Here is a 12,579-nt window from a genome sequence, read left to right as displayed (position 1 = left end):
TTCTACAACAAGTTTCTGTGCTTAATTCATACAAGCAAGCAGTCTTTCTAGTCAAGGGGGCTGATTTAATAGCAAGAACAATTTATTTCCCTCTGGGTAGGTGGAAACAGTTGGACTCTAATTCTTAAGAGCCTTTGTTCAGGAACATCTGGGTTGAAACTACTGTAGTTAACAGATGATGTTGGCAGTTAAAAAAAAAAAAAAGGCTTTGTATAATGTTGTCAAATTTGGTAGACCTCTACTTAATAATTATCAAGAAAGCAATCTAACTTGTTATTACAACAGTTTTATTGCAGATTGCTGGTTTAAGACCTTTCTGTGACAAGTAGTGCTTTTTTTTTTCCTTGAAAAAAGAATTCATTTCGATTCCCCTGTAATTATTTTTGCATCCAGTGGCAACTTCCTGCCTTGAACATATTGGGACATTTTATTTTAGAAAACAAGAATTAAATTCTTGCTACCTTATGGATGATTTCATCTTGTATATCTCATTGCGGAAGCTTCCTGGCTTCCTTCTTGTTAAGCCTCCTTTCTCTTCCCACCCCAGGTCTGTATATGCTCAAGCCATAAGAATGACTCTGAAGATTAGATGAGCAAAACCTATTTTGCTTTACAAAAAAATGGTGTCAAATGATGCAAGTAAATATTTAATTTTAGGACATCAATTCTAAGTAGTCCAAAGGCACGTCTTTTGTAACAGGATCTGGGCGGGGGTGGGGGGGGGGGTGGTTCCAAGGAGAAATCAGTCTATACCTTAGAACTGTACTTACCTCAAGTCACAGCAGATTGAAGGCAAACATTAGATTCCCAGAGCATATCACTATTGTTAGTTCCTTCTACACCTTTCTTTTCCTGTCTGCTTCTAACTCACAGGTTAAAAAGTATCTTGTTTCACGATTCTAGACTCCTAATCCTTTTCTGCCTAAACTAGACTCTCCTAGTGCACCACTTTATCTGTTGTGGATCATGCCAGCAGCTCATGAGATTTTGGTTCCTATTGTTTCATACATGTATTTAATCAGCATTTCCTGAAAGCTTACTCTTTGCACTTTGAAAAATGCCAGAGAGACAAAGCATATGTCGTGCACTGAAGAATCTCCGTCTGAGGACAGAGAGACAAGTAAACACGTGTGACCACAGCCCACCCACTCTGTTTACTTACCTTCATTTGCCCTTCCTCCTGGACGCCAAGAGAGGCTGTACCTGACTTTCTCCAGTTTTCTACGGCAGGAACTAACAAAAAACTGTAATTTTAAACAGGGAAAGATGTAGTTCTGTTTCCAGTGTAAATTGTAAATTGCTCAAGATTTGTGGAACCAGAGATCAAATTGCCGACATTTGTTGGATCATGGAGAAAGCAAGGGAGTTCCAGAAAAACATCAACTTTTGCTTCATTGACTACATTTAAGCATGTAGCTGTGTGGATCACAACAAACTGTGGAAAATCCTTAGAGATGGGAGTATCAGACCATCTTACCTGTCTCCTGAGAAACCTGTATGCAAGTCAAGAAGCAACAGTTAGAACTGAACATGGAACAACGGACTGGTCCAAAATTGGGAAAGGAGTATGACAAGGCTCTATATTGTCACTCTGCTTATTTAATATCTATGCAGAGTACATCATGCAAAATGCCAGGATGGATGAATCCTAAGCTGGAATCAAAATTTCCAGGAAAAATATCACAATCTTATATATGCAGATGATACCATTCTAATGGCAGAAAGTGAAGAGGCATTAAAGATCCTCTTGATGAGGGTGAAAAAAGAGAGTTAAAAAGTTGGCTTAAAACTCAACATTCAAAAAACTAAGATCGTGGCGTCCACTTCCATCACTTCATGGCAAATAGAAGGGAGAAAAGTGGAAGCAGTGATATTTTATTTTCTTGAACTCCAAAATCACTGCGGACAGTGACTGCAGCCTTGAAATTAAAAGACACTTGCTCCTTAGAAGGAAAGCTATGACAAACCTAGACAGCATATTAAAAAGCAGAGACATTACTTTGTGACAAAGGTCCATATAGTCAAAGCTATGGTTTTTCCAGTAGTCATGTACAAATATGAGAGTTGGGATCATCATGAAGACTGAATGCCAAAGTATTGATACTTTCAAATTGTGTGCTAAAGAAGACTCTTGAGAGTCCCTTGGACTGCAAAGAGATCAAATCAGTCAATCCTAAGGGAAATGAACCCTAAGTATTCATTGGAAGGACTATTACTGAAGCTGAACCTCCAACTCTTTGGCCACCTGATGCAGAGAGCCAACTTATTGGAAAAGACCCTGATGTTGGGAAAGATTGAAGGCAAAAAAGAGGGCAGCAGATGATAAGGTGGTTAGATAGCATCACTGACTCAATAAATATGAATTTGAGAAAATTCTGGGAGATAGTAGAGGACAGAGGAGCCTGGCATGCTGCAGTTCATGGGGCCACAGAGTCAGACACGACTGAGCGACTGAACAACTACAACAATGCCTACTGGGGACAGACAGCAACAGACAATTAGAAAGAGGAGGTCTGGGACCTTAGGGAGTGAAGGGGACTGTGGCACATTGGAGAGCACATGTCCTGAATGCAGCTCTAATATGGCCAGATCTGGTTTTCAAGGAAAACTGAAAGCTAGCTTTTCTATGAAGTCACTTGTTGGTATCTAATTCTAGTGTTTTGTTTGCTGTTGTTATTGTTTTTTAAACCCTGTACTGACCAAACAGAGTATGTCTGCATTGTGTGCTTCTGGCAACCACTTCACTCCCTTTGCTTTTGTAAGAAGCGGCTGTGTTGCACGCTGCACTGAGACTTGGTTTCCACTTCTGACATTTCTCCATGAAAGTTGTTTAATCTTGAACAAGTTGCTGATTTTTGCATTTGGCTTTTCTTCTTAAACACCACTTGACCTTGAACACGTTGCTTTTCCTTCTTTGAACCTCAGCTTGTCCTCCGTGTGAGAAGGGCAGGGCCGGTCAATCTTGAAGTGCCTGAGTCTGCAAAACCTATGGTTGTGACACTGTTTGCATTTACACACACACCTCTTTTTATTATGCTTGTCTTTATTGCACTTTGCAGACCCTGCATTTTTTTTTTTTTTTAACAAATTGAAGGTCTGTGGCAAGCCTATTCAAGCCAAGCCTATTCAAGCCATTTTTCCAGTAGTATTTGCTCACTTCATGTCTCTGTGTCACGTTTCTAATCCTCACAATATTTCAGACACTTTCATTATTATTATATTTGTTATAGTGACCTGTGATTAGTGATCTTTGATGTCACTCTTGTGATTGTTTTGTTTTTTTGGCAATGGATTTTTTTTTTAATTACAGTATGTTCATTATGTTTTAGACATGATGCTATTATTGTGCACTTAATAGATGTGGTATAGTGTAAACATAACTTTCTCATACACTGGGAAACACAAGATTTCATGTGACTTGCTCTATTGTGATATTGCTTTGTTGAGGTGGCCTGGAACCAAACACACAGAACCCAGGATCTCCCTGTGATCACTTTGTTTGTATCACTTAGTCCCTGTCTTCTTAATCCCCTTGGCCAGCGAACAAAGGCTTGTTTTAAGTCAAAGAGTTCTTGAAAGAGGCCTCTCTAAGCCCGCATAGAATCATTTTAGATATGGATTTGAAAGTTACATAAGAAGACTCAGGTCTGCTGGTCCGCCCTGGGCTAGGTGAGGAATATGCACAAAGCCATGTAGATTTTAATGACTTTTCTGAGTTATAAAGCGGCTTTCTTTTTATATAGAGTTGGAAAATGGTATTGTAGTAGCTAGGCAGACATGATTCACCCGAACTATGAACTATTTCTTCCCTTCTCACCAATACAATCAGGTCATTAAAGCAATTAAGGTCCTTGATGCCAAGAACCATCAGAATCCTTAATGGGAGTGGCTATTGCTCGAAAGATTTCAGCAAATCAGCCTCTTCATGATCTGTACTGAGTTAAGATCAGCCTTCTCCTCAAGTTTGGCTCTTGGTTGCTATTTACATTAAAAAGTGGTTACTTAATCTGGTAATTTATTTCAACAAATATTGCACAAGCCATCTGATATTTTAAACAATTTAAGCTCCAGAGGTAACAGCCCTATAAACGGTGTGTGTTAGTGTGATGCTCTATCAAACATAACTTAAGAAGAGCACTTTTCCAGCCGTAGTTGGATATGTGGGTTGGTGTTTCAGCAGCCTGCATAATCAGCACAAAGCCCAGGTCATTAGCATTTGCTGGCAGGAATCAGAAAACCTGCAAATTACCGGGAGAGTCCAGAAGCGCCTGGATGCAAGTGGTCCTCTGAAATCTGACTGTTGAAAGCAGTGTGGGGGACCATGACGTCCCAGGCAGGGATGAGCAGCTGTCCTTGTTCCCACCAGAGAGCCTGAGGCCTTCACCAGCACGTTACCTGCAAGCAGCACGTCCCCAGGTTCAGCGCATCTGATGATGTCACTTTTCTCTTTAGAACCAACCCCGAGCCTCCCAGTCCACTCGGAATAAGCTGCAGATTCCTTGCTGTGGCCGGCAAAGTCTTCACGCTCTGGCTCCCACCTTTCTCCCTGACCTGGTGACTGTCACTCTGCTGTCACTTTGCTTGGTCACCGTTGCCCTTTTCGCTCAGCTGCAGCCTCACTGGCTGGCATGCTGGTCCTTAAACACTGTGCCTCCCTTTCCACCTCTGGGCTTTTGCACTTGCTGTCTCCCCTGCCTAGAAAGCTCTTTGCCCAGATGCCCTCATTGCCTGCCCCTGATCATCATGCTCCAGTGCTCTGTGCTCTTGTATTAATTTTTCCCCCTGGACCATCACAGATAACACACCTCCCTCGTTACTCTTTAACCTCTTAGGTGTTTTATTTTCTGCAGTGTTTGTCCTTATCTGGAAAGGTATTATGTATTCACTGGTGTATTTGCTATCTACCCGGGTATATCTGCTATTCACTGGTATATTGCCTATCTACCCTGACATAAAATAGGCTTCACTGGGGACAAAGATGTTGTATATCCTGCCAGGTATGAGCTGGGGACTTAGGGCAAGTTGCACGGGCTTTCTGAGCCTTAGTCTCATCACTTGTAAAACAGAACCATCAATGTGTGCTTAGTCGCTCAGTCATGTCTGACTCTTTGAGACCCCAGGGACTGTGGCCCACCAGATTCCTCTGTCCATGGGGATTCTCCAGGCAAGAATACTGGAATGGGTTGCCATGCCCTCCTCCACGGGATCTTTCCAACCTAGGGATCGAACCCAGGTCTCCCACATTGCTGGCAGATTCTTTACCATCTGAGCTACTAGGGAAGCCCAGAAACACCAATGGAAGTCTGAATAACTGGGGTCATATCTCCCTCTTAGGGATATTATGGGGATGAAATGAGAACACCAAGAGCCTGACCTGTGACCCAGCACCTCCTCCCCCTCACAACACTGAAGCCGAATAACCATCAACTCATTTCTCAATCAGTCAACCAATGTTTTCCTGTCTAAAAGTCCTTAAAGCATGAGTGATAATGCCCATTTAGGAAACTTTTGATACAGAATGTATATAATTCTTTGTTAGTTTATGTGAGCTCTTATTTCTATGAGTTTATAAATATATGTTTTCACTGTATCAGGTTATTCACATCTTTGTACCTACAAAATAATATCTGTCGATCTACCTTGAAATATTCTTCTAAAAGTCATTTTGAATGCTAATACCATACTGCATGTTATTTTATCTTTGCCTTTTTATTGGACATTCAGGTTACTTTCAGTTTTTTTTACTGTGTATTCGTAGTACTTCCATGAGCATCTTTATGCATAAGTATTTTACTGAACTTTTTTTTTTGTTCTCTTAGAACCAAACATGTGTAAGCAGAACTCATTCATTTTTTGAGTTTTCTGTATCAGGTTCAATGTACAGTACTGTGAGGAATTCCAAACAAGTCTGTAACTCTTGAAGAAGTTGCACTGGTTGAGGAGATAAAGTTCAGACACATGAAACCGTAGGAGGCAACCACAGCCGGTATAAAATCAACTAAGGGCTGAATGATGTGGTTGCACACAAGGTGCTGGAGGTGTTCTGAGATAGAAAATCAGAGAGTGATGGTAGTCTGGGAAGGCCTACATTGGAAGGTCCAATTTGACTTGGGCCTGGAGATTAGGTTGGGAGCAGAGGAGGCTTTCTGCGGTAGGAACCATGTGAGTGAAGACCTGGAGGCAGGAGCCAGCCAGCCTCCATGCAGTCTGGGCTGCAGGTAGGAACACCCGGCAGATGCAGTGAGAGAGCTTGGATGGAGCCAGGAGTCACGGTGCCGTCATCACGTGCTAAGGGTTATTACCATCATTCCAAGCGCACAGGGGTCTGCTCGGAACAACAATATGAGCCATTTGTACAAAAACCGAAATGGAATCCAAATAACAGGTCCAGCTGCTCCAAATACCTCCCTCCCCCTGCAGTTAACATTTTACTACCCAACCGAGTAACTAATGAATCTGGCCCAGCATAAATCCCCAGGCAGAAATCCCTGCTTGGGGTGTGTGTCTAGACATCCAGACCTGAGTGCAATTTGCACTTTGAACATTCAGCACCTTATCACTTGTGAGAAATCAAGTTTAATGGGGAGGATGGGGAGGCGTGGCTCCTAGCCCCCTCCCTCTGGCACACAGACTGTTGAATAGGGGTCCCTTGGTTAATGACCGCATCAGGAGATAGAAAGGTCGTAACAGTGTTTGTTGTGTGCCTTTGGTCATTTGGAACCACTGACTGGGAAGCACTTTCTGTCTCATTGCAGGCTGTGTTTTGTGAAGCTCAAGCTTCTCATGATAGCCATTGAGTACAAGTCCGCCAATCGAGAGAGCCGGTAAGTTCGCCGTGACCCAGTGCCCACCTGACGTTTATGATGGTGAGCATGCAGGCTGGGAACATTCGGTTCACTTCTTTCGTAACGCGTTATTTATTTGTTTGGAACCCTAATGCAATACTTCTCTGACTTGAAGTCACATTTCAAGGTATATTTAACTAGATCCTGCCACTTCTATCGCAGACACACCTGGCATCCCAAACCCCACTGGAGAGACTGTTTCTCCAGGGGAAAGGAATGAGGCATCCAGATCTCCACCTGATCACACCAACTTACACTTTTCACCCTCTAAATACAAAACAAGGGACAGACCCTGTCCTTAAACCCATGTTTACTGCTGTGAGCAAAAAGCAGGTGGACTCTGGCCTCCTTCAAAGCAGGCATGGGGCAGAGCCGTGATGGGAGATCACAGCTCTCTTGGAGCCAAATTACAAGCAGCCTATTGTGCACCATACGTGTTTCTCCCGGTGCAACTGACATCCAGGTGGCAGAATATCAGCTTCATGTAAATTAGCCCAGAGAACAGGGCTTGGAGGCAGGAGCCCTCTTTATTTATTTATTTTGTACTTAATTATGTGCAAATCAGACTGATGAGGGACCAGGTCTGGTCAAAATAGATAACACTCCAGTCAATATATGAGTTTGTGCTGGAAGGAGGAAGCATTGCCATTAACAAGGAATTTTTGTTGGAGTACTGGATGCATTACAGATAAAAGAGAGATGACGTTTTGCTCCTCAATTCTTATCAATAGCTTTAGAAGAAGGAGAGCTTACTGAGAAGTGCTCAGGCTTATGGCCCTTGAACTGACATCCATGTTAAAAAGTTTACCTGTAGGTGTCCATGGGAATGGTAGAAATATCCTCCAATAAATGCCTTATTAACTGACTGCAGGGCAAGACTAGAAGGTTCCTGCTATCATCATTTAAGGAGTTTCCATTTTCTGAGTGAATGACTCAATAAAGCCAGACTTTGGCAACCCACTCCAGTATTCTTGCCTAAAAAATTCCATGGACAGAGGAGCCCGGTAGGCTATAGTCCATGGGGTCGCAAAGAGTCAGACATGACTGAGCAACTTCACTTTCACTTTCTTTTCAAATATGTAGTCCGTGTCTCTATGACCCAAACAAAGCAAACAAACAAACAAAATCAAACACTGGATTGTGAGCCAGTCAATCCAATGTTCTCTGTTACCTTAACCACCAGATCAGATTGCTCACAAAGTCAATCTGATCACATATTAAATAATTTTGAATATCCAAATCAACCAAAAGGAAGACAAAATGGTAGATTTGGTGACCACATGGTAGACCATGGTCTTAGCAGTTGACAACTATTTATGTAGATATACGTTTTTCTTCTCTGTGCTGGCAAAGTGAAGAATATTATTTGCAAAACACCCGAGAGCTCTTGGCTATTTGCAGTTCAACAGATAAAGTGGATGTTTCTGGGATTGTTGCTTCTCCATGTTGTTGCCAATATATCCTTGTACCTGTGTAGGGGAAAATGTGTATCCTGGGTTTCTGCAAATGATATTCTCATGTTGCCAAGTTAGTAAATCTTTGTATAATTTAGTGCTCTCTGTCACTTCTGTGCATCTCTAAGGGAAAAAATGTCATCATGTGGGTGATGCTGAAGAGTGTTTCTCAGCCATTCTGGAATAGTTCCATGACAGGAGCCTGCACCCTGTACCTTAACCAGCCGTCTCCCACCTGCCACTTTTTGGTCACAAAGGAGGGAGAGAGAAAGACTGTTAATGGTTTCAGTGTGAATCCGCAGTCACTGTTCTAAGAAAAATAACTCAGTGCTCTCCCTGAAGGCACAATCATTTATTTGATAGATGCTCCAATTAATTCACAAATCAGAGATATTTTCAACAAAGCCATATTTGTACATACAGAGAGCTTTTAGAATTTCCTTTTTCAGAAGAGGGAGAAAAGAACCAATAAGACTTGGGTTTAGCTTTCTGTCTATAGCTGCCAGCTTTAATCCTCAAACATGGCTTGGTCTCAGTGTGGAAGCACATTGGTTCTTGTGGAAAAAGGTGTGTTGGAGGCAATGTGGATCATGCCTCCGAGAAAACACAGGACTCAAACACAATGTCCGTGTTAAAAAGAACTGAGCTTCTGACCCTTCCTGAGATACTCATTTTGATTTTGTTCTTCATTTAAAAATGTCCCATTTGCCTTCCTCTCCCATTTCCTAAGTGACTGGGTGTTAACATTCAGAGGACCGCCCCCCCTCTTTTTCCACCCTGCCCCGTGCCTCTGACCTGTGTGAACTGCCTCCTTTGTTGCCGTTTCACCCCCATGATACTGTTCCCATGCTTTGCCAGAAAACCTTGTTTTCACATGCATCCTTCAAATAACTTGAAACAAAGGTTTTATTCCTTCTTTCCTTCTGGTGTCAATCAACTAATTATCCAATTGTTTGATTTTCAATTCTTTTCTTGTCGTTTTGCAGAAGCCGAAAGCGGTATGCTCTCTTCGTTAACTTTCCTCCCAACTTCCACCCTCCGTCTTCACGTCTAACCACAGGACTAACCCTTTGCCAAGAATTCAGGAAGATAGAGATTATATATATGTGTATACATATATATAATCTCATTCCCTTGTCTAGCCCCGTATATACATATATATATATGTGTGTGTATATATGTGTTTTTATATACAAACCTCTCTCCAACCAGAGTCCATAAACACTGAAAGTAGCATATTGCCTTTCTTGTTTGATTTGTTGATTCTTTCGGATCATGCACTAACTTCTTTGCAGGAAAGCTACACAAAACAAAGGCCCAACCCTGTTTTCAGTCATGGCACCAGCGATGGGAGCAAACGCTAGTAGAGCTGACAAAGGAGAATGCGTCTCTCCAGCCCTCGGTGTCTGTTTCTGTCCTGTCCTGATGTGCTTTGGTGCCGTTTGTCTGCATACCACATCCACATTCCCAGTGACCTCCTCTGCCCTGTGTCCCGTTTCCAGCTTGTAGAGACAAGTTTGTGTCCTTTTATCCACAAAACAGAGACCAAGCCCTTACACTTAACTCTCTTTCCGTATGCTAATTTTGATGATAACATTTGACTGTACTTTCTCCCTGGGCCAGTACTCAGTACAGACTTAGAATGCTGCTACTCAATTGCCAAGTCATCACATTTGATTTGCTGAATGAGTACTGTTTATTGAGATGAACTCATGTTTCTCTTTCTTCCCAATGTGTTTGGGCATATTTCTTAATATGAAGTATCTCAGTTTTCACCATGTGACCTCACCCTGTTTTGCTGCTGTTTTATGTTGCATGAAGCACGACCAAATCCTCATCAATAGATGTTTTTTCCCCCCAACTTTTTGGGTTAATATTTGCAGTGTTGTTTTCTCAAAGACAGTATTGTTGAAAACATACTATTGAGATGCCTCTTTGTTCGTCTTCTCTAGAGTTGTTTTGTTCTGTGGTTGTAATCACTGCCATGTGTTTTTGTCTGTAATTGTGTGTGTGTGTGTGTGTGTGTATCTATCTATCTGAAACTCTTTCCAAAATCAGATTCTTCTGTGATGTTCTTGAGTAGAGGTGGCTTCCTGTCAGTTTGGTATTATTGATATGATCCAACTGCAAGAAGTTACTGCAACACTTTGCATCTTCAAAGGTCCACAGTGGGGCACCTCTGCTGTTGGCTTTTGGCCTTTGACCCCTTTTATCTTGTGGTGAGGCATGTCGTGATATAGGCATGACTTGTTCTGAAGTGTATCAGAAAGTGACACGGTTTGCTCCCAGAACCAAATATGCATCATGGTCCTTCCCAAACGAACTCTCTCTCCCATCGCATATGGCTACTGTTTTCCTTATGTGCAAAATAGATTTTAAAATGACATTTCTAAAATTACTGAGATGGATTCAGGCAAAACAAGTCCTTGCCCCTGTCACTGGCAGACCACAGAGGTGGTCATTTGAGTGTGACCAACTGGGAGCAATCTTTATTATGCTGTCTCTGTGTAAGTGAATTGGGCTCAAACATATTGAAGCATGGAATAGTCACCGTGCCCTTACATATATTTTATAGGAAAAGTGCGTGTGTCTAGTTGTGTGGGACTCTAGCAGAATATATTTTAAACCCAAGAAGAAATGAAAAGTTCCAGAAAGTCAATAAGATTTGTGATTTGGGGTTTCTTTAGGCTGTTCCTGAACATAGCCCATAAACTGCAGGGCGACCACTGGTCAAAGTCCCACCCAATAGCAACCTCTGTGACCTTGTGTGGTCAGAAAGACCACCCCCCAGTGGCATGATTCATCTGGGCACAGTGTGAAATAAAGTGCTCGATGTCCTTATCTTTTTGCTCTAGTTCATGAAGTCCCATTAGCTTGCTAGACACAGATATAATTGCCATGTTATCAAGTACAAACTGTTTTCTCATGTGAGTGATATTTTTGTAATTGCTCAGGGAATGGTACGCTACACCTATCAAAACTGAGGGGAGGGAGGAGAGAAATACACACCTGTCATATTTATCCATAATGGATAAAAAGTTCACTTTAAAAAAATGTGTTTCAGTTGAATGACTAATCCTTGGTTGTCTCCAAAAATAGCGACCAAGTAAAGTTTATGATGATTGAAGAAGGGATAACTAGATGTTTCCCAGTTGTTATGCGTAAGTGGTGGAGAAAGGGAACAAATCATTTTGCTGTCAAGCCCCAAATCCCCAGGAGTGTGGTCACTCCTTTGATAGGCCCAACTGGTGAGAATTGCAGCTTGGTCTTTGGAAGAACATCTACAACTACGTTTCTCTTTATTAGAGAAGGAAAGAGACACTTCTGTAACTGAGGCCACTGCTTATGGTTTTCACTCATTCAAGAGAGTTGAAATGTGCCTATTGCAGGCAGGGCTTTAAGCTGATTACTATGAGAAACTTCGGAGAAGATAATGGCACCTCACTCCCGTACTCTTGCCTGGAGAATCCCATGGACGGAGGAGCTTGGTAGGCTACAGTCCATGGGGTCGCTAAGAGTCAGACACAACTGAGCGATTTCACTTTCATTTTTCACTTTCATGCATTGGAGAAGGAAATGGCAACCCACTCCAGTGTTCTTGCCTGGAGAATCCCAGGGACGGGGGAGCCTGGTGGGCTGCCGTCTATAGGGTTGCACAGAGTCGGACACGACTGAAGCGACTTAGCAGCGGCAGCAGCAGCATGAGAAACTTGCTTATAGAAGTAAATAAAATAGGATTATGGTTTTCAGTCTTTTATTTAATGATGGTTTCCCTACAGAAAATAAATATTTGCTCCATAGGGTGTATAAGGAACCAAAAAATAAGTCTAGATACAAAACTAGGAAAAAGAGGGGGAGAGTAAGAACCCTTGGGGAAGGGATCACACCAGCCCTTTGCCTCCAGCTGTTACTGAATGTTTTCAGTTCAAATTAACAAGGTCATAGAAAAAAAGAGGATCATTTATAGTTCCTTGAATTAAGAAAAAATCCACCCCTGCCAAGAAGATGTCCCTATTGGAATTCTGCTAATTGATATTTAGGCTTTTTTTTCTTAGAGATTTTCTTGATTCTTCACATGACACATCTTGAAGTTTATCTCTGATAAGCTAGTGAATTAGACAAAATTGGAGCAAAAGCCTGTTTTCAAGTGAGGCACAGGGAGGGAGACTTTTGGCAGCCATAAAAGCCAAACAAACTTAACATCTTTTGAGATCAAAGATCTTTGGAAAGATTTACATATTCCCATTAGAAGGTCAATAGCATATTCTAAAGGTAGCAAG

General features: G+C 42.0%; 1 protein-coding gene across 15 annotated transcripts in view; it reads left to right on the top strand.

Moving 5' to 3' along the window:
- The window catches only part of KCNMA1 (potassium calcium-activated channel subfamily M alpha 1), a 774,726-nt gene that overhangs the window by 600,472 nt on the left and 161,675 nt on the right, over positions 1-12,579 (top strand). For all 15 annotated transcript variants that reach the window (XM_070782104.1, XM_070782103.1, XM_070782107.1 and 12 more), the window contains exon 16: positions 6,756-6,824. In XM_070782104.1, the coding sequence (XP_070638205.1) occupies positions 6,756-6,824 (69 nt within the window). The remainder of the gene's footprint in view (positions 1-6,755; positions 6,825-12,579) is intronic.

This window comes from Bos indicus, chromosome 28, assembly GCF_029378745.1.
Source record: "Bos indicus isolate NIAB-ARS_2022 breed Sahiwal x Tharparkar chromosome 28, NIAB-ARS_B.indTharparkar_mat_pri_1.0, whole genome shotgun sequence".
NCBI lineage: Eukaryota > Metazoa > Chordata > Mammalia > Artiodactyla > Bovidae > Bos > Bos indicus.
The sequence above is the reverse complement of the archived record's forward strand: the minus strand, read 5'-3'. Positions and strand labels throughout refer to the sequence as shown.